This window comes from Dipodomys ordii, unplaced genomic scaffold (genome assembly GCF_000151885.1).
Source record: "Dipodomys ordii isolate 6190 unplaced genomic scaffold, Dord_2.0 Scaffold126, whole genome shotgun sequence".
Classification (NCBI taxonomy): Eukaryota; Metazoa; Chordata; class Mammalia; order Rodentia; family Heteromyidae; genus Dipodomys; species Dipodomys ordii.
The window spans coordinates 3,286,349-3,308,465 of record NW_012267342.1 but is presented as its reverse complement, the minus strand read 5'-3'; the positions used below and the strand labels follow the sequence as shown (position 1 = coordinate 3,308,465).

Genomic DNA, 22,117 nt, shown 5'->3' with positions numbered 1-22,117 from the left:
CTATCTCCTATATTTGACTTACAGGGAGTGAAGAAATGTCTTGTAACAAATGCTTCTGAATGTTTTTCTGGACAAAGATTTTTTTCTTTCCTAAGAGACTGTAAGTTACTTCAGTACCCATTGATTAAAAAATAATAATAATAAAGGCCTCATCAAGTTGTTGTGAAGATTGGGTGAGAAAATATAACTTTTAGATTTGGAGGTGTTAGGCTATCACAATGGTGGCAAAAATGCCAGCTTGCCAAATTTCAAGACAAGGCAGTATTTGCATTTAATTAGACTTCATTTTCTTAGAAAGCAAAAGTGACAGTCCATAGACAAATAAGTAATAAACTAATAAACAATAAACACAAAATCCTCTGTGAGTGAGTGCACTGGCTCATGCACATCTCAGATGAAGTGATTCAAATCTTGATATTTGTGGTAGTGAATTGTAGATGATCTTCTAAAATAATAATCTTTTCCAATTCTGCTTTGGAGAAGCTTTTCAAAAAGTTGTGCCCCTAAGTACTTGTAGTTCTTGATGTTTCTTCATTAATTCAAAGTAGGCTCTTAGGAAAAAGAAAAGGAACAAAGATAAGCAACTTGAAAGAATTGCAGTGTATACTGAAAACAGATTTGCTTTTATAGAATACTGTTGTTATTTAAATATCTTAGAAGAACAATGCTGTTTTCAGAAGTACAACTTGAACCCAAAAAATAGGTCAATTAGGTAAATTTTCTTTTAAAAATAAACTAAAAATCAGTTAATTTACTGATGCTTTGATGTTAAGAAATTTTGATTCTTCAGGTCCTTTGGGTCATACTTGCAATAAACATTTCTGCTAATGTCTTAAAAGATTAATATTAGCATCTTTCCTACCTATGTGTGTGTGCATGCATGCAAGTTAAACAGACCAATTTTTGACTTGTGCATATATCAATAGCAGCAAGGTTAGCATTGGCAAAATGGTAGTAGAATTTAAAATGATCCAAGTTGGGATAATATTTTTATGTGTAGGTAAACAAATTATTCAAATCAGTGACAGATTATTAACAAACAACTGTACTAAGTATAAGCATGACACTTAAAAAGAAAAGAATGGCAGGAATAAATCTAGATTGAATTTTGCCTAACACATCTGTGGGAAGATGTGCATGCACGCCCATCATATTCCCATGCCATGAAGTTAAACGCTTTAAGATGAAAATTATATTACTTGGAGGACCAAGATGTCCTAGGAATTTGTTATTTTATTCATAATGTGATGCTTGGGCAAAATTAAAACAGTCTCCTCACTTCCTACCTATTTTATTTTTTATCGTCATTTGCAATTACTCATTTTTTTCTATTTTTGCTATAGTTTTTTTTTTTTTTTTTGGGTCCGGTCATGGGGCCTGGACTCTGGGCCTGGGCACTGTCCTTCAGCTCTTCAGCTCAAGGCTAGCACTCTACCATTTGAGCCACAGTGCCACTTCTGGCTTTTTTTTTCTTTTTGCTTATGTGGTACTGAGGAATCGAACCCAGGGCCTCAGGCATGCAAGGCAAGCGCTCTACCACTGAGCCACCTTCCCAGCCCTTGCTATAGTTTTTGTTATGAATTTTCTTCTGCTCTCTCTACATGTTTCTCTTAATTCCTTTGTGTTTTCTACTCTCCCTCCCCAAATATTTTAACAAGTTATTTACAAAAATGATATCTGTAAATAACAAATGAGGTCATAATAAGATTAGATTTGATATATAATGTTATATTTAGAAGTGGAAGTATGGCCGGGTGCTGGTGGCTCACGCCTGTAATCCTAGCTACTCAGGAGGCTGAGATCTGAGGATCGCGGTTCAAAGCCAGCCAGGGCAAGAGAGACCCTGAGACTCCTATCTCCAATAAGCCACCAGAAAACCGGAAGTGGCACTGTAGCTCAAGTGGTAGAGCGCTCGCCTTGAGCTGAAGAGCTGAGGGACAGTGCCCAGGCCCAGAGTTCAAGCCCCACGACCGACCAAAAAAAAAAAAAAAAAAAAGAAGAAGTGAAAGTATGAACTCATGCCATAACCTAGAAAAAAATCTATAATAAAGTTGGCAGGGTTTTTTTTTTTTTAGCATATTTCAAATAGATATGTTTACTATAGGAAAAGGTATTCACCACTACGTATGATATAAGCTTATATCATCAGTGAAATATAAATAGGTTAGATTATCACATGGACCTAATATGTCTACATATTCAATGATAATGTTTTAATCTAGCCTTGACGTCACATATTATCCACATAATAAAGATCAAGATATATATTTCAACACCCATCATTTATTCATCAAGCTCCTACATCAAAAAGAAATCTACAGAACAGTTACAAAGCTTTCCTTGATTAAAGTCAAATACAAACTCTTCCTTAAATGACAATGTTAAAAATATGAATTGGAAAATTAAACACATTTCCAGTGACCTTCCTTAACGTGAATATATCATGAAATCTATTAGAATTATTATTTCATTTACTACTTATTCTTTTAAAGTGGAACTATGCCAGAAGTATTTCTTTGGAAACAAAATATAGGACTTGCAATATAGATTTTAACATCTAGTACATCATTGTAAACAAAAAGAAACATACCTCATATGTTTCATTGTTGTTGAAGAGATATCGTTCCTAATACACAGGTCTAATTGCCTTTAAAAGACAACATAAGAATTGAAAATAAAATTGTATACTTATTGGTACTATGTTCTGTATAAACAATGGGTTCTATGTCTGTCTATTTTTCCTGTGCAAACCTAGTTAATGGAATTAGATAAGGTTATAATTATATAATATGTATCTTAATTTTGCATTTTTTACCAGAGAATACATATTTGTATCTTAATGTTTATAAAAAACTCCAAAGCTATTCATTCTGTTATAATCTGCTATGAAGCTCTTTTTACTTGTTAACTACCATATATCTATTTCATTGTAATAACAGAGGCATATGTTTGACAAAGTAACTTTATTTTATTAAAGGTTCATTTCATTTGATGTTAGAAACAAGCAGTTTTATAAAAATGTGATTGTCCTTAATATCTCTTTTAGATTACTTTGCAATATCCATTTTCAACAAAAGCGACTCTTTGGGAATTTTAATAATAGGGTATCAGCATTTTTAGTTTACAGACAAATAAAATGCCTCATTATTTTTGTTTTATTATGTATAGCATCAGAAAGGAAGCATAGTTTTTCGCTAGCTGTGTGTATGTGAGTCCAGATATCATTTGGAAAATGAATCAAGTAGGAAACTTCTACTTTTATATGATGACACATCAAACATTCTTTTATCTTCAAAACTACTCTAAATGATCAAGGATAGTCTCTCTAACTTGTTTATCCAGGTGTATTTATAACTCATAGGGAAATCTAAATTACAACTTTTTTTTTAATTTTACAGGAGCCAACGAAAAGGAAATAGTCCTAATGAATGGTTTGAGTGTTAATTTACATCTCCTAATGGTAAGTGTTTTTTCCCATCAATGTTTAGAATAAACTCATCCACACACTCTGATGTTTTCCTATCTTTAATTCATAAGCATCTGATGCTATTTAAAAATAAGTTGTGAGCTTGTGTTCATTTTTACCAGGAAATGCTAGGCCATGATATAATGGTTTCTTCATAATCATGGAAGAGCTGACCCTTGCAAGGAGCTTTTGAATAATGAAAAGCTCTTATCTTAGAACTTAAGAAAACAAAAAGTCAAAGTGAGTGAAAAGAGAAACTGCTGGCAAGCTCATCAGACAGTGATATACAATTACTAGCGAAGGACTGAGCAGCTCATTTCAGCCGATTTCCAGTAGTTGGACTTGAGCATGGTGGGGTTATGGATCAGTATACTTTGGTGAATGAGGGTTTGGGGAATAAGTTTAAAAATTTGGAAAATAAAATTAAACTGGAGATGTTGGGTCTTCGTCTGTCCCACGAAAGACAAAGGAAAGGTAAGTGCGCGCTGGCCTGTTCCCCAGCCTGAGCCTGGGAGACAATCAGACTCAGAGAGGAGTCAAGTCAAGCAGGAAGAAACTTTATTAACACACAGCAAGCCCTTTTAAAGCAAAAAAGGATCCAGTGGCATGGCAGGGGAGGAAGAGGAACCAATCACTGTCAAGGTCACACCCTATCATGCACCTAAGCTTCCACAGGCTGGTTAAGCACTGAACTTATATCAAATTGGGCTCTGCCCACTCTACTCCCTCTCAGTGCCATCTTTGCTGCCCATGTGCTCTACATGGAGAAGGATCTAACTCCTTAATTAGTCCTTTAAATGATTTTTGAAGCATTTCTTGCATCCTAACTATTCTATTGTTTTATCTTAAAGTGTCAAATGCAGTCTCAATATTATGTCTATAACAATTGTTTGATACTTTGAAAGTTTTTAATTTCATTTTTATAGTACGTTTTGGAAACAGCCTACAAGTTCAGATATCTCAAATTTTGGCTCCCAACTCTGTTACTTACTATCTATTTGATGCAAGACAATCTTTTCACCATCTTTAAGTCTACATTTTTTTTCATACTTACCTTACATATCTGTATGAGAATTAAGTGTGATAATATGTGAGAATTATTTCAGCAACTGGATTTATAATCAACACCTGGTTAACAATACCTACTTCCCTTCTCACTGTTAAGGTAATTGAACTCATTTCCCAGCAACTAAGTGGAGAAATTGACCCTTTGTTTAGTGGTAGTATTTCTCAATTATGCCCCCAAGATGGAAAAAAAATAATGTTAAGGATGAGGTATTTCTTGATAAGTATAAACTAAAAGGCCATTAAAAATATAGTGAAAAATATGCACAATAAAATCTAAATTTGTAGTACAAGATAAGTCAGTGTGAATAAGATATACATAGGACAGGAAATTTCAGTATCACACTAGAGAAATTACCATTCAATGTTTGAAAAGATAATTTTTCAATTAACATTTAAATAAACTTAGAGAATTTGCTTTTATCTGATTCACCGTTTTTCCCTGAGTTTGTTTTTCCATTGATAAACATAATGAGCCAGTATCTTCTCCTCCTTTGTAACACACTGGAAACAAGGCTAATTGAAAAGCTATCCCAGTCAGATACCTTAAGATGTTTAATTAATTAGTTCCTTTAAAATGTTGGAGATTGTAAAATGAAAGTGTGGTATAAAGTGAACAAATGTATAAATTGTACATTAATGCTTTTTCAATAAATCCATTTCATTGCAGCTATCATTTTTTAAACCCACATCAAAACGGTATAAAATTCTTCTAGAAGCAAAGGCCTTCCCTTCTGATCATGTAAGAATTTCTTCACTTTGTATTTATGTTCTGTTTACTCTTCCTTAGCGGGGAATATCATTTGCCTGACTTGAATGTTTATTCACTAGTCTTCTCCAAGTAACCTCACAATAAAAAGATCTGTCATATGCTTTTGATTTAAGCATTTTTTTATAGATTGTTGATTTATTTCTTTTGTTGAAGTAAAACATGTGTTAAGGGAGGGAAGGATTGAATAGGAACATTGATTTATTAGTCTTTTTAAAGACACTGAACAAACTGCTGTCCTAAATCAAGTGTGGTTATAGATGTTTTATTAATTCTCATTGCTGTTTTATTTTTATGGAATCCAATGAATACAAATATCAGTGCTTAACCCTTTAGCTATATAAAATTGAAATGTAAGCTTTTATTTAGTTCTCTTTCCATAACATCCTAGCATAGTTTTGGTACTTTTTATCATAAATTTTTTTTATATGGATTAAAAATGGTTCTTGTGGTTCACTAAAAATTCATGCTATCTTATCCACATTTGAGTTAAGACATTTGACCTATATACACATAGATGATAGAACATTTTAATGTTTTAAGTTAGAGAAACTTGATTTCTACCTTTGTATTATTATTAACTATTCCAATTCACTTCTTGTATTTGTAGGACATGTAATCCTGTCCAAATTAGTAACCATTAACTTATAAGAAGGACTAGAACATAAATAACAAGGGAAAAAATCCTTTTAACTGCTTGTTCCCATGCATATGTTATGTTCTTAATGTAGCAAACTCTTTAATACCTTTCCCTTTACTAATTTATTATTACTAGGGTAAACACTTTTAATTCCTGTGTTTAGGCCTAGAAGATCCATATGACTTCTATCCCTATTTTGTTAGTTGTAGGTTTGACTTTAGTTGGTGACTGCTAATACAAAAATCTCTTCTAATTGCTAAATATTTCTATGACCTCTACATTTCTATTTATCTCTAATCAGTACTATTTCAATGAATGTTAAGTTTTCTGTTAAATTTTATAATTAGTAGTTATTTGATATATTCTCTTCATTCACCATCTCTGACTTTGGATTTAACAACATAATACATATTTGATTGATATTTTGTTTTCAGAGTTATTTCAGAGTACTAACATGCTTACAGCTTTATTTAACAAATAAATTGTCCTTTTTTCCAGTATATTATTGAGTCACAACTTCAACTTCATGGACTTAATGTTGAGAAAAGTATGCGAATAATAAAGCCAAGACAGGTATATGAGAAAGAAAGAAATATTTATTATACTTCTATTAATATTGATTTTTCCCTCTGTTTCCTCAAAAGTTGATTATTTTCATTACTTTAATGGAACTTTCATGGAAGCATTAAGAAAGCATATTTCTATTACTATTAGATCATTTTGTTTAAAATAGAGAATAACTCAGAAGTGTACTTATTTTATCTTTCAAGAACTAGATATATGGCAAGCCAACTATTTTCTTACTTAGACCATTGGAGTAAGCCATAATCTTTAGAGATAGGGAAAGAGAGTGACAAATAGGTTATATCATTTTTTAAGCTTCAAATGTAATTTATTTTTGGTGTCACTAAAATCAAGTTCAGACAAGTGATAATTTGTTGAAATTAAATGATGACTGTCATTTGTACCTTTGTAATTCATGTACCAAATATTTTCCATTGTGCTGAATTGAAGTGGAAAAAGTAAGGAGGTTTCGCTTCAGACTTTACAGCATGGCTAATATACACAGTGGCATTCTAAGTCCTTCAGTTCTTTGGGTATATTATTTCAGCAAAGTTATTTTATCTGTCTTAGATTTATTAATATTTAACCAGATAACAAAGGATACAGCTAATTCAACTTAAACATGTTTTGAAGTTTTTTCTTTGTTGTTGTTATTTTTAATGTACTATGCGATTTTTTTTGTTTCTTTTGGATGTTCTTCCCTCTATGGTACATCCTCTATTGTCACTGTATTTGATTTTGGTACTCTGGTATTGCATGTATGTTTATTTGAATTAGGGAAGTGAAGGGGAACAACAGGATGATGAGACAAAGGACAAGGGGGAAACCAATGCAACGGTGATATATAGGTGATATATACAAGACAATTTGTTGGAAATTTATCTGCATAACTTGTGTGGGGGGTGGCGGGAGGGAATGTAGGTGAAAAGTGAAAGAAGGGGTAGCAAGTCTGACAAGAAATGTACTCATTACCTTACTTATGTAACCACAATCCCTCTGTACATCACATTGACAATAAAAAAAGAAAAAGCTCTAAAATATTGTGTATTTTACCTAGGATACAAGACTAAGGTTTATAGACATATCCATTTCAACACTGCAACTTGTATAATTTGGCACCAAGGAAATCATGAAAGTATAAATTTCGAGGTTTTCATAGGATACTCCCTGGCTGTTAAGACAATGTTCAAAGGATTATTTCTCACTATGCCAAATTGTTTTAAATAGATTTAAAACCTGCTCTATTTTTATTTCCCAACCTGAAGGAAATTAGTTGAGTATGTTAACATATTCTTAACAAATTACTAATTCCTAATGTATGAATATGACCATTGATTTTAATATGTGTCAACATTTTAATATTTCATGATTGCCATAACCTTGAGATTTTATCATTAAGTCTTCATAATCTCAAGTTAAGCATTACCTAAGTAGCAGTAAGTCAGTGTGAATAGAGTCTATGTCCTATCAAATATTGTTAGTCTTTCTTTTTTAAATTGTGGGGCAAACCTTATGAGGATGCTTAAGAATACAGTTTTGAATCACCAAGTTTTACATTTTTAATTTTTTTCTTAAAATTAGTGAAATCATTTTCATCATGGGTATACAAGCACAGTTCAAAGAACAATTCAGAAATTCTACTATTAATTCTCTTCTCATTGTAAAAACAATTCTCTGGATTCTTGTAATAACATAGCACATAAAATATGTGTGTGTGAGTGTATGTGTACACACAAAAAAGCACCTCTAACATGGAGCAGATTAATTTACAATTAGCAAGAATTATGGAAGTTATATTAAAAGTAAACTGAAGAATGTAGGAATATTGAGCCTCACCAGCCCATAAAGATATTAGTATTGTATTTTTTCCTAATCTTATCAAATTTAGTGCTGGAGAAAATTCATAAAAATTTTGTTAGTAGGTCAGAATTGTTAGCCCACAAGAAGATGTTATGTATTTCATTTAGATATTTCATCTTCAGTTGTTTGCGAAGTCAAATCTAAATTCATTCACAGTATTCACTAGTTGGGGAGAGTAGGGTGGGTGTTAATAACACTAGTGAGATATTTTGATCATTTTCTTTAAATATGAATCTATATATTTAGGGTAGCTTGGAGATGTTATTGTGAAATTAACAGACATATTGTTTAGGTAAATAGTCAGATGAGAGGTATATAAGTGATTTTGAAAATATAATAACACAGTATGATACTGATACCAGACGGTCTTGTTGCATATGTGTTAACTCCTTCCATCTCTTGGTATTTTAATAGATGGGGATAATGACAAAGTAATGTAGAGCTATACATGCAGACTAATTGAAAAAAATAGAGGGCAAATTAGCATAGATGGAGAGTTACACTTAAAACATTTTTTTTACTATTTTATTATAATTTCTGAATACGTAAAACACGTTCATCCCTTATTGAATTTCTGAAGAACATTAGTGAAGGAGAGAATTTTTTTTTACCATACTTATGTTGGTGAAATTTAGATTGGTAGATATAAATCAATGGACTTTTTATGTGTGTGTGTGTAATTTTATCTAACATGATTTAGGGGGAAGATCTCTTAAGAATGGAGGATATCCTTGAAGTCATTGAGAAGGAAGGAGATTCCATCGCAGTGATCATGTTTAGTGGGGTGCACTTTTATACTGGACAGATCTTCAACATGCCTGCCATAACTAAAGCTGGACAAGCCAAGGTATGCACCTCCTTTATCCTTCCTCCTCGCCTCAACCCTCACTCTGCTAAGACGCGTGGGTCCCACTGCACTTCATACGAAGTATCTTACTTTGTCTTTTGCAAAATTACTGTATTTTTCAAATGAGCAAGGATAACATTTTTAAATCAATACTCTTGCTTTAGGCATCTTTATTGACACTGGGTTTTGCTACTTCTGTGGTCTGACTTCTTTAGCAGCCATTCTCTAGGGGTCTGGCTCTAGTTGGCAGACCAAGCAAGCTTCCTGCACTTATGAACTGGTACTCAGCTGCCCAGACCTCAGGAAGCAGACAAAAACACAGAGGGGAATCACTCCAGGCAAGGACTTCCCTAAACCTTGCTTCAGTACTTTGCTGTGTTGTAACTTGTTCTAAATATAAACTATTTAGAAAAGAGAGACCATGGGTTTGGGGAAACAATATTAAAGTTCAGATCTTGGCTCAGTCATTTAAGTGTTATGTAATCTGGAGCAAGTTACTTGTCTTCCGTGAGTCTCTACTTTCAAAACTTCTCTAAAAAGGGAGGAAGGCAGACTTTGGAGATCCAGTAGGTTTTATGAATTGATTGAGTTATAACCAGCTTACTTATATATATTTGTGTGTGTGTGTGTGTGTGTGCTCAAAGTCCAGACTACTATTCTATCATGAGGCTGAATAGGAGAATTTGTAATCTAACACTCTTGAGAAATTATTATAAAAAGTTTCTTTTGTTACACACTATTAAATTACACTTAAATGCTTTACCATTTGGTAATTATATTCCTTTGTTTATAGAATGGGTAAAAAGAAATCAGGAGAACAAAATTCAAAAGTCCCACTTGGTATTTAAATCCTTAATAGCAGTTTTATGTGATTCAGCAATCAAGTCATGTACTTAAAAAGGTGACAGTTGAATTTTATACTAAACATTAATAAGTTATGAGATTAATATATATGTGAGGTTTAGTTAATATATTCAGTTATTGAAGCTAATGAATGGAACTAATGAAAAGAAATTTAGCACCGTTATCAGCCCTGCTCTGGGAATTCACAGCCATGACTTCCAACTGGTTTGATGGATAGCTCTGAAAGTGGTGCATTATGAAATATATAAAGATAATGTCTTCTTAATTTGTATATTAAATGTTAAGCACCAAAATACAGTGAGGCCAGTAAAAAAATCATATTTTAAAATGCTATGGAAGTAATCACCAGTCTCTGTTCCCTTAGAATACATTCACGTTTCATTAACCTTGATAAAAATGAGATAGGAAGATAAGAGAAGGGACACTGTAGGTTGGGGAAACAGGATACCAAGGTTCAGAGCTTGGCCTACTTATTTCATTGCTAAATCATTTTAGACAAACTACTTGACCTTCCTGGATCTCTGTTTTCAAAAGTACTAAGTTGGAAAAACAACACCTAGCTCATAAATTTAGTGTGAGAATACAATGTATAAAACATCTCTTGGATTGCCATGTGTTCTAATATTGCTATTATCTCCTCCCTCATCTACTATCTTCAATTAATATGAGATTATAGGAACGGCTTCATGTAGTTATTTTATTCCCCATTAAAAATAAAAAATAAATTTGTTTATTTAGGGCTGTGTGTATATGTGTGTGTGTGTGTGTGTGTGTGTGTGTGTGTGTGTGTGTGTGTGTGTTGGTACTGAATCTTGAACTCAGGGCCACACTCTTGCTTCTATTTTTATTTTTTTGTTCAAGGTTGACACATTACCATGTAAGCCACACATCTATTTCTGTCTTTTTGCTGGGGGATTGGAGATTAGAGTTTTATGGATGTTTCTATATGGACTGCCTTTGAACTTTGATTCTCTGATTTCAGCTACCTCAGTAGCTAGGATTACTGGCATAAGCACCAGCACCCAGTTAATTTAAGTTGAATATGTAATTCTCATTCTTAAGTATTTAAGTTGCTAAAACCATTCTTTAAGTGTGTTTTAGACTTTCTTCCCTTAAAAATCTAAGTGCCTGCCAAGTCAAATTCTCTTGGGATTTACAGTGAAATCAGTAAAGGTAGGGATAAGTAGTTCAAATCTGCATAGAACTACAAAGAAGTGATGACTACCTTGGGAATGCATTGAGAATACAGCAGATTTAGATTTACCCATTATCAAAATTATTCTAACAAATGTTTACCCTCTCACAAGACAATTCCTCACATTCTCAATTGAAGTTGAGGAATTAAGCTAATTTAAAATTAGATTTACATAATTCTCTAGAGTGGTCTATGAATATAAAGCAGAAGAGAGAGGAAAAAAGAAAATTAAAGGTGTCAATCAAGAAAACCAAGATTCTAAGGGAAAAGGGCTTCAAACACTCTGTTAAGAATGGTTAAGTGAATTAAAAGTAAGGAAAGTTCCCAGCAGTTTATCTTGATAGCAACTCAAAACAAGCAATGAGTATGTTTTGAAACACAAACTACAATATCATTAAGTAAAACTTTCAAAATCATGTGATAGGAAAATAGGGACATGAATGTTGAAAAGTAAATTAAAGAAATATGCATGCATGAAAAATATCACAAACTGTAAATAAATGGCTTCCTAAGTCATTTTGAAACATCATCGTCATCATCCCCATCAGAAAACAACTACAACACTGAATCTTACATCTTTTTTCAGATACTGACTGTTATGAAAGAGACGGAGTCTCTTTGTGATGTTACAACAAAATAATTATAACCTAAAGGAAATTTACTGTACACAATTCTGTAGGTTAAAAAGTCCCAGATGCTGAGCATCCCAAGGGAAGCATACATAGTAAGATCATGGTCTAGGCTTATCCAATCAAAAACACAGTAACCTGCCTGAAAAAAAATCACAAACAGAGTTCTGGGGGCATGACTGAATTGCTTTGACAAGTATGAAGCCCTGAGTTCAAGTCTTAGCACCACCAAAAAAAAAAAAAAAGAAATTAAAAGCCAAAAAAACAAAAAACAAAAATCCCCCACACTTCAGACTTAAAAGTTAATATTTTAGCTGCAATATACAGAACCCCAATGAGAACCAGACAAACACAGAATTTTTTTTTCTAACCACAAAATAGTTAAATCCCCAAGGGGTTAGTAGCACTTCCAAGCTCAAAAGCTTCAACAGAGTTATGCTAAGCATGTTCACAGACTTTTCCTAACAGAGTCACAAGGTGGTGTCCCCAATCCAAACACCACATTTCTATTTCAGGCAGAGGAGGAAGAAGGGAGAGGTGGGAGTGCAGCTTCTTCTGTCTCTGGCATCTACAGTGCCAATCTTTTCCCAGAAAAACTTAGCAGACTCCTGTGTATGATTCATTGCCTTCCAAAACATGAGCTAAAAAGAGCACTGGTGAGGAAGAGTGTGCATTTATAGCCCCATCAGAGAGACATAGCAGGAAATCAGATTTGGGGTTGCTAACACACTATTTCCCAGTTATACCATTGGGATCTCAGGACTTCTGATATTTTACCCTTTCCTCTTCCCTCCTTCCCTCCCTCCCTCCTTTCCTTCCTTCCTTCCTTCTTTCCTTCCTTCTTCCTTCCTTCCTTCCTTCCTTGTTCTTTTTCTACCTTTCTCCCTCTCTCTCTCCCTCTCATCCCTCCTCTCTCCTTCCCCTCTCCCCTGCTTTTCTTTCTTCTTTTTCTCCCTCTCCACCTTCCCCTCTCCTTCCCTCCAGTCTTCTTTCCTTTCCTCCTGTTTCTTTTTATCTTTTTATCTCTTTTTCACAAAGCACTTGAAAACTATTTATTGGAAATTTGGAAGAAGAAATATTAAAAGATAAAAGAGCCAGACAGTAGTAGCTCACACCTATAATACTAACTACTTAAAAGCCTGAGATCTAAGGATCTCACTCAATGTCAGCCCTGGCAGATCTGAAAGACTTCTAACAAAATGCCAATATTTTGAGACATAGCTTCAAATGAATAGATGCTACCATAAAGATCTAAATGAGGATTATGGAAATAAGTGTATAGCTGGGATGGTATGATTCACTCGTGTAATCCCAGCACACAGGAGGCTGAGAGAAGACATCAAAAATTCAAGGTCAGACTGGTTAAATTTTGACCAGAAACATGGACATGGTATTTCTAGTCCCAGTTATGGACAGTATTTGTTTTGTTCTGAACTGACAGAATAATATCAGTACTGTTTGTATAAGATATCAGTATCTGAGCAGTTAATTAGCCACAAACAAGTATTACAAAACATATTTGCATATGACCACAATGTAAATTAGTATGTTATATGTAATTTTTAAATGCAAAAATAACCTCTTTCATAAATATTAGATATTCATTATTAAGCCATCTTTACTAGAAATTGTAGAGTTTATAGTTATTTTTCTTTTTTATTTAATTTTCTTTTTTAAAAATTGTATTGTAAAGATGCTGTACAGAGGGGTTACAATTACATGAATAAGGCAATGAGTACCTTGGGTGTTGATCATTGTTACCCCTTCCCTTGATGTTGTCCCACTATCCCTCCCCCACCTCCCACATTCCTTCTCACCCACGCCCCGCTGCCTGAAGTTGTAAAGTTCATTTCCAATATAACATCCTGTGGATCTCATTGTTGCAGTGGGTCATCCTGTGTCCTTTTTTTTTTTTTGCCATTTTGTTATTCACCTTCCTCTCTCCAGATTAGACAAATGTATACACAAAATGCAAACTACCAAAATCAAGTACAGAGACAGCAGGGGATATATCATAGGGGAAAGAACATACAAAGGAAATAAACAAAAAATGTACATTTAAAACAACAACAACAAAGACAGACCTCTTGTGTACATATCTTGGGGGTGATTTCATTTAGCATCAAGTTATATGATCATATGTATAGCATTTGAGCTTTTCAACTCATCTGATAAGATTATCCCAGAGGTATACTAATTATTCCAACTAAGGTAAACTATGGGGCTTAAATTTCTTTAGGACTGGTTTACTTCACTTCATATAATTTTTTTTCCAAGCCTTTCCATTTCTTAACAAATGGGAAGGTGTCATTCTTTCTGATGGAAGCATAGAATTCCATTGTATGTATACACCACATTTTTTTGATCCAATCATCTACCAGGGGCATTTGGGTTGGTTCCCTATCTTACCTATGGTGAATAATGCTGCGATAAAACATAGTAGTTGTGCTGGTAGCTTTGTTTGTGATTGTTTGTGTAAATGCCCAGAAGTAGGATTGTTGGATCATAGGGGAGGTCTATGTGTAGTCTTTTGCAGAACATACATACTGCTTTCCAAAGTGGTTGGACAATTTTACACTCCCACCGACAATGCAATAGGGTTCTCTTTTGGCCACATCCCATCCAGCATCTGTTGTTATTAGATTTCTTGATTATAGCCATCCTAACTGGGGACAGGTGTAATCTCAATGTTGTTTTGATTTGCATTTCTTTTATGGCCAGAGAAGTTGAGCCATTCTATTGGCCATTCTTATTTCCTCTTCAGAGAAGTCTCTCTTTAAGTCTTTGGCCCACTTGTTGATGGGGTGGTTGTTTCTTTAAGGATTTATTTTTGGAGAATTTAAGTTTTTGTTTTTTTTTTGCTGGTCATGGGGCCTGAACTCTGGGCCTCGGCATTGTCCCTCAGCTCTTCAGCTCAAGGCTAGTGCTCTACCACTGGAACCACAGCTCCACTTCCAGCTTTTTCTGCTTATGTGGTGCTGAGGAATCAAACCCAGTACCTCATGCATGCGAGGCAAGCACTCTACCACTGAGCCATCTTCCCAGCCCTGGAGAATTTAAGTTTTTGACTTCTAAGTGCTCTTTTTAGATATGAGGCCCTTGTCTGTTTTATAGCTAGTGAAGATCTTCTCCCAATCCATGGGCTTTCTATTAATCTTATCAGCTATGTCCTTTGCCATACAGAAGGAGCTATTTATTATCCACCTGATAGTATTTTCTTATCTTGGGGCTTGAACTCAGGGCACTGAACCTTCACTTGGCTTTTTTGCTCATTGTTGACTTTATACCAGTTAAATCATAATTGCAGTCTAGAATTTTTTGCTGGCTGATAAAAAATGAAGTCCCATGGACTTTTCTGCTCAGACTGGCTTTAAACACAATCTGATCTAATCTCTGCCTCCTAACCAGCTATCCTTGCAGATGTGAACAATTGAGGATTAGCAATTGAGGATTTTTGTTTACATTATTGTCTGTAACTAGTTGTAGAAAAGGATTTCAATTCAATATGTCAGTTTGAAGGAACAATTTATCTGGATCTTATTTTCAGTACATAAAACAAATTTTGTTACTATACTCTATTATAAAACACTATATATTTGAGTTTTTTCATTCATAGAAAATAGGGTAACTGAAAATTGTGTGAATAACAGCTAATTTAATGTGAAATATCAGTTTGATCTCTTAAAACAAGAGGGAGCCAACTTTAGAAGGAATAGAGATAAATGAGATAAAATGTTGTTTAAGGGATTGGCTACATGTTGAGGATTGTTCTAGAAAAGTAAAATTATTGGCAGGATTGAAAGAAATCAAATGTTTTTATATAGTTTGGTCGAATAATTTAAAAAAAGAAAGGCCCAGAAAGGAATCTCTACAAAGAAGGTGAAAGCCAAATAAAGAAGTGCCCAATAAGCCTTTTTGGCTTAAAGCCACTGGAAAGCTCAAGATGTTAAAAAGGCTAGATCTATTTAAAATTTATAAAGAAACATGATGACCTAAAGTCATAAAAATGTATAGGAATGGGACTGGGAAGATGACTCAGTGGTAGAGTGCTTGCCTTGCATGCATGAGGCCCTGGGTTCAATTCCTCAGCACCATATAAGCAGAAAATGCCAGAAGTGGTGCTGTGTCTCAAGTGGTAGAGTGCCAGCCTTGAGCTGAAGAGCTGAGCAACAATACCCAGGCCCAGAGTTCAGGCCCTACAACCAACAAAAAAAAAGAAAAAAAATTATAGGAATGGAATAAGAGTGGGCAAAGGAAAGGCATTAAATTCACTATGACTGCAATATCATGAGAGAAATCCATTTCATACTACATAAATACTTTTAATCTCAAAAATATTCATATTCATCTTCATTCTCTCAATAATAATAAGCAAGATTTTATATATGCATAAGAGATTAAGTTTCTGTAGTATAAATTTAAGTTTAGTCCCATCAATAGACTCTAAGAACAGGTCAGTTAAAATGTGTGGTTACATGTCTATCCACATTCTTGCAGCATATACTCTCTGGATAATAAAAGATAGCGTGGGTATGGTAGCATATGCTTGTAATCTTAGCATTTATAATACTGAGACAGGAGGATCATGAATTCTAGGCCTGGACAGGAGTATATATTAAGACCTTACTTCAACCAACAATAACTCCCTTCACCACCCAGGAGGAAAAAAAAATTCTGCAGCTGAACTGCACATAAAAAAATGATTGATTGAGGAACTTTGATCTATACTTTGGTAAAGGGGAAAATAAGAAGTTTTAGATGGAGTGCCGCATTAACTTATTGGCCTTTACTCTTTACTTTGGGAATAGAGGAAATTTGTTCTGTCTAGACATATAGAAAACTATCTGCAATCTTCAATCCGTCCAGAAATATTGGGCCAACCACATATCACAAAGACAAAATATTTTGATGAGTATCAATACTGACATATCTACAGTGTTTAAATTGTTCCTAAGAAGTCTTCACCAGGTGTTTTATTTAATTGAAGAGTCAATTAAATGGACTGTATGAGATAGAATGATTAATTCTCAACAGAAGAGAATTCTAGACTCCAGATGTTGTTTTAGGATTATAGATGTGGGAAAAACAAGCCACCTAGTTGTCAATCAGGATTTGTGATTTTACAACAATTCTCCTCAAAGCCATTAGGGATAACTGAAAATACCATAGACTGCATAGTGCTTCGCACATAATGATTTATCTTTAATAATATACTGACTAGGTGGATGTATATTGGCAAAGTGTTCTTCAACCCACATAAATATATTCTCTCTGTCTCTCTCTGTCTCTCTCTCACACACCTCTTAGGAAAAAAAGGTAGGTAAATTCCATAACAGCCTTTTATAACTTAGTTGATAAATCACAATATTGCATAAAAAGCAGAACTATGTTTCTATTTCATTCCAATTAGAAATTTATTCAGAATTGCTTATAATGGCTAACAACTCAACAATTTTTGCAAAATTTAGTTCTTTTTCTAATTACATCTTTGGCATTTGACACACTTAGGACATGTAAAGTACTCCAGTAAGTCATTAAATTTTAAGCAAATTAAATTAAGCTTGAAAAATTACCTTATGTCCCCATTTTGTGTCTTTGAAATAAATCAAACTAACTCTATTTTGTGTGAGATTCTTGATAGTCTGACAGCCGAAGAAACTGTAGAACAGTTCTGAATTTATTTTTACAATTTTGCCCTTATGAGAAAAGAGAAAAAAGCATGGAAAAGAAGGGAGTGCTAGACAGACAGATAAACTTACAGAGAATATCAGAATCTAATTTTTTAAAAAATCCCCCAGTAACAATAGTAACAACAGCAACAATAACAACAACAACAATAAAACCACATCGCAAAAATACGGTCTTCAAAGCATACATTGGCCAGACAAAAAGAGATTGTCATTTGCAAATTGCATGAGGCTTAAGGTCTCAAGCTTGATTTTCTTTTCATAGCTCCCAAATCCTTTCCTCTTACAATCCCGGCAGCTATTAGTTCTATTTCATTACTTCTAAATTGACACATTAAATTATACCATATCACATTACATTGTGCAATATTCCCCTCCTGCTCTGCATTCATGTTTTCATTATTTTTTAATATGAAGCAAAGACAGAGATATAGAATACTTAAGTATTTCACTAGATGGTGTGTAAGCTACCATTCTCATAAGCAGTTGTGAGTACACACCTAAGTACCAGCAGGTGCCCATCACTAGTAGGGAAGGTGGTATGGGGCTTAGGGAGTCCCCCATCACAGTGTTGAGAGCAGAGGTAAGATAACTGTGTTGTCCACTGGAATCTGAGGGGGCAGCTGACAGTGAGCATTCAGAGGCTCATATCTACAAACTGCCGTTGGTAATCCTTCCAGGCACCCACAGGGACCAGAGGACTGCCATTTCAGGTGAGCATTCATTCAGGTGGCTTAGGGCACAGACTGTTTCTCTACTTAATATTTTTGCTATTTTCACAATTCCTATGAGCATTACAATGCCTTCCAGGTGAATGTCAGCCCTGGAACTATTAAAAAATAAATAGGTTGCACAATTACATCTAGTTCTTATCAAATCTACTGCTTATTAATGATTTTCCTAATTCAGAGGACATTTTTAGGTAGAGGAGGAACAGATTTAAACACTTCAAAAGTTAATGTGTTAAGAGGAGTACTAAATAATAAAGCGTTAATGCTATACTAGTTTATATTTCATTTTCATAAATGGGTGATTATCCAAGTTGAAAAGTAATAAAATAGAATGTCTCAGCAAATTTTAACCCAAGCCATTGTATTACAAACTACTGTACAGAAAAAAAGAATTCAGTGGACATGGCAAAAGTAAAACACATTTAATCAAAAAGGATATTCAATATATATTTACCTACAATAGTCTTCATTTTAAAAGATGCTTTGCCTGGGTAAAGAATTTATACGATGTAATTTGCCTCTAAAAAAAACCCCTCAAAGATCCATGTTTTAAAATGTAATCTGAGCTGAGAGAAACTTAACAAGGAAGTGTTGTTAGCTTTGCAGAGTCTTTGCTTCATTTTGTGTTGGTTTAGGATTTTGTGTTTTTCTTTTATGTCCCTCCTCCTGCCCTCCGTCCCCCTCCCCAAGGAAAACAGGGAAACCTTTATATTTACATATATGATTATAAAGTTCTTTGGGGAAAAGTCCAGTAGAAACATTCTGATGACTTTTGCAGGATTGCAATAATTAGGGGGTTGAGTAGGCATTAAGGTGATGTGCTGGGTGATCAATGCTCAGTCACATGTGATCCTGGCAATACAAACAAGAAGTAAACATCTATGCGTAAATTTGAACTTTTTTTTTTTTTTTGGTCATGGGGCCAGAACTCTGGGTACCTGAGCACTGTCCCTCAGCTCTTTAGCTCAAGACTAGCGCTCTACCACTTAAGCCACAACACCATTTCTGGCCTTTGCTTAGGTGGTGCTGAGGAATCGAACCCAGAGCCTCATGCATGCAAAAGTCAAGCACTCTTCCACTGAGCCACCTTCCCAGCCAAGCAATTATTTGAACTTTTTCTTATAAATTAATAAAGTATGCATGAAGGTGCAGATTTTTTTTTCTGTTGCATATATTATGCTACCTACATTTATAGGTAAAATAATAAAAATATTGATAGTGCCTGATAGCTCTTGATATATTTTTTTCATTATTTTTTAAGATACTGCCATCTAGTGACATTTCAGTGACTTCATTTTGTGATGATTTTGTTCAAGTTAGCAACTTCCAGTCTTTTCTTCCAAGCAGTCTCATTTTAATAATTTATGTTTCTGATATCCACACTGAAAGAAAGAACTGTACATGCATTAAAACATAGCAGCCATAAGTGATTTTCTCATGTGTTCTACAGCTGTGACCACAAGGCTTTTAATATTGTGGGCTGGGAGGAGAATTTGGGTGGCCTCTTCAAAGTTCCATTCCTTATACATAATTAATAGTAAAATAAAGTAGTGCCTCTCCTACTCCTTAAGTTTTCTAATGAAAGTTGAGTTGTACAAAAAAAAACTATGAAAACCTGAGTTGGAAAAATGTCTTCATTAAAAATGATTACTGTTCTAAGAAATGAATAAAAGAGTTGTACAAATTCAGAATGACTTTATTATTTATTTCCAAATAGAATTCTAGGTGCACAATTTTTCTTAAAATACAAAATTATGAGTACATGGATCTCCTAAGCCTGTTTATTAGTCTGAGAGCCCTTATTTTGGCAACTTATAAACTTCCAAATGTTGTTGGAGCTTAATTCCCTTTGTTCCCTATCACTCTTAAGTATTATATTATGTAGAACTTGTCTTTTTATAAACATACATTGGTAAATCTTTTTATATTTTGGTAAGAAACAAAAACAAATCCATTCCCAACACCAAAACAAAAACAAATCAGCTTCCCAATACTAGAAAACAAAATGAGGTATATATTATAAATAAGAATTTTTCTTTTTATAAAATACTAAATATAATTATATTGAGTATAGTTTGCAATGAATTTTTTAATATATTGTTTTCTTTATGAGAACTATGCTATAACTAAGAACAAGGCAATCTTTTCTGTTGTGGAACTTGCAGTATATAGTGCAAATGCAGCTATAGTCAGTATTTACACTAGTTCTGTTGCATTGTAATGTCACTTTTTTCATTAAAAAAAATCAGGTCATAGTTAGCAAGAAATACCAATAACCAGAGTATTGGATTATTGATGCTTTTAATTTTTTATGAGTACTTTTTTTTCTGGGAGTGAACAGATCTTACTAAGTAGCTTAGGCTGCCCTAGAATTCATTCCACCTGTTGAATACTGAGATTACTGGCTTATCCAATCAAATAGATTGTGGTTGCTTACTTGTAAGAGGTATTAGAAAAAAAATTAAATTGACGTTGTTAAAAGTGTTTATAACATGAATATCATTTAAGTCAATAGATGTGTTCCTTAGATGCTACAGGAATTCCAAATTTAGGAAACATAATGATGACCAGTGCAATTGTAAATAACCAAGACAAATTAATGTCAGATCCTGAGAAGGTAGTAGAAGTTCACATTGATATATGAGAATGACACAATTGAGCCAAAATTACCCATGATCTCTTAAACAATATAACTATTTTTCTTGCTGTCATTAGATAGAAATCCATTTAAAGGAACTGAGTAAAGCCAGGCCCCGGTGGTTCAGCCTGTAATCCTAGCTACTTAGGAAGCTGAGATCTGCGGATCGTGGTTCAAAGCCAGCCCGGGCAGGAAAGCCCGTGAGACTCTTATCTGCAATAAACCACTAGAAAACAAGAAATATTGCTGTGGCTCAAGTGGTAGAGTACTCACCTTGAGCTGAAGAGTGCAGGGACAGCGCCCAAGCCCAGAGCTCAAGCCCCACGACTGACAAAAAAAAAGAAAGAAAGAAAGAAAGAAAGAAAGAAAGAAAGAAAGAAAGAAAGAAAGAAAGAAAGAAAGAAAGAAAGAAAGAAAGAAAGAAAGAAAGAAAGAAAAGGAACTGAGTAACAGATGACATAGTTGGCTCTCAGTAGGGTGTGTAGTGGATTTAAATATGCATTTGTACTTACAGAACAGTACTGAACATGGACAGATAGTCTCCTGACAGGAACTAAGAGAAACTCAAGCATTTACTGATCATATCATAACCTCCTGTATTGTGACTTCTACTGTTGGTTCCCCGCCCCCCCAGTAGACTAACACTATGCCTCCTATTGCCATGTACATAGTACCCTACTCTGAATGTATATGTTAGCTCTTGCTTATCAACCTTGTTGACTTGAAACAATACTCATTATTTGGGAGAGTGATCTCCTCCAGGTAAGATGATCTAATCAAGACTGAGCTAGAGAACCTGGTTCATCTCTCACTTGAACCCACTTCTGTCTGCATCAAGCCCACCCAGGGATGAGGCAGCATTAGGGATTCAGAAAAGCTTAGGTGAAAATGTTTCTTTCCTTTTCCATCTGGACAAGAGGGTGAGCCCAAACAAGTTTTTTTCTGAGATGGTAGAAGGTAGGACATAGTGTTTTTGTTTAGTATGCAGACATTTCATTGCTTAGAACAAGTCACATGGCTAAGCCCAGCAGAAGAAAATCTATGGTACCTCCACTGGTAGAAGCTGAATAGTTAGTTATATGGCCAAGTACATGGCCATAGACCAGTTTTCCACTGCTTAAATTGAGTGTGGGCATGATGTAGGTTAAGTGCTAATGCAAAG

At 34.3% G+C, this 22,117-nt stretch overlaps 1 protein-coding gene across 3 annotated transcripts in view; it reads left to right on the top strand.

The window, feature by feature from the left end:
- The window catches only part of Kynu (kynureninase), a 98,691-nt gene that overhangs the window by 35,103 nt on the left and 41,471 nt on the right, over nucleotides 1-22,117 (top strand). For all 3 annotated transcript variants that reach the window (XM_013030073.1, XM_013030071.1, XM_013030072.1), the window contains 4 exons: nucleotides 3,399-3,460; nucleotides 5,202-5,273; nucleotides 6,439-6,513; nucleotides 9,065-9,211. In XM_013030073.1, coding sequence (XP_012885527.1) covers nucleotides 3,399-3,460; nucleotides 5,202-5,273; nucleotides 6,439-6,513; nucleotides 9,065-9,211 — 356 coding nt within the window. The remainder of the gene's footprint in view (nucleotides 1-3,398; nucleotides 3,461-5,201; nucleotides 5,274-6,438; nucleotides 6,514-9,064; nucleotides 9,212-22,117) is intronic.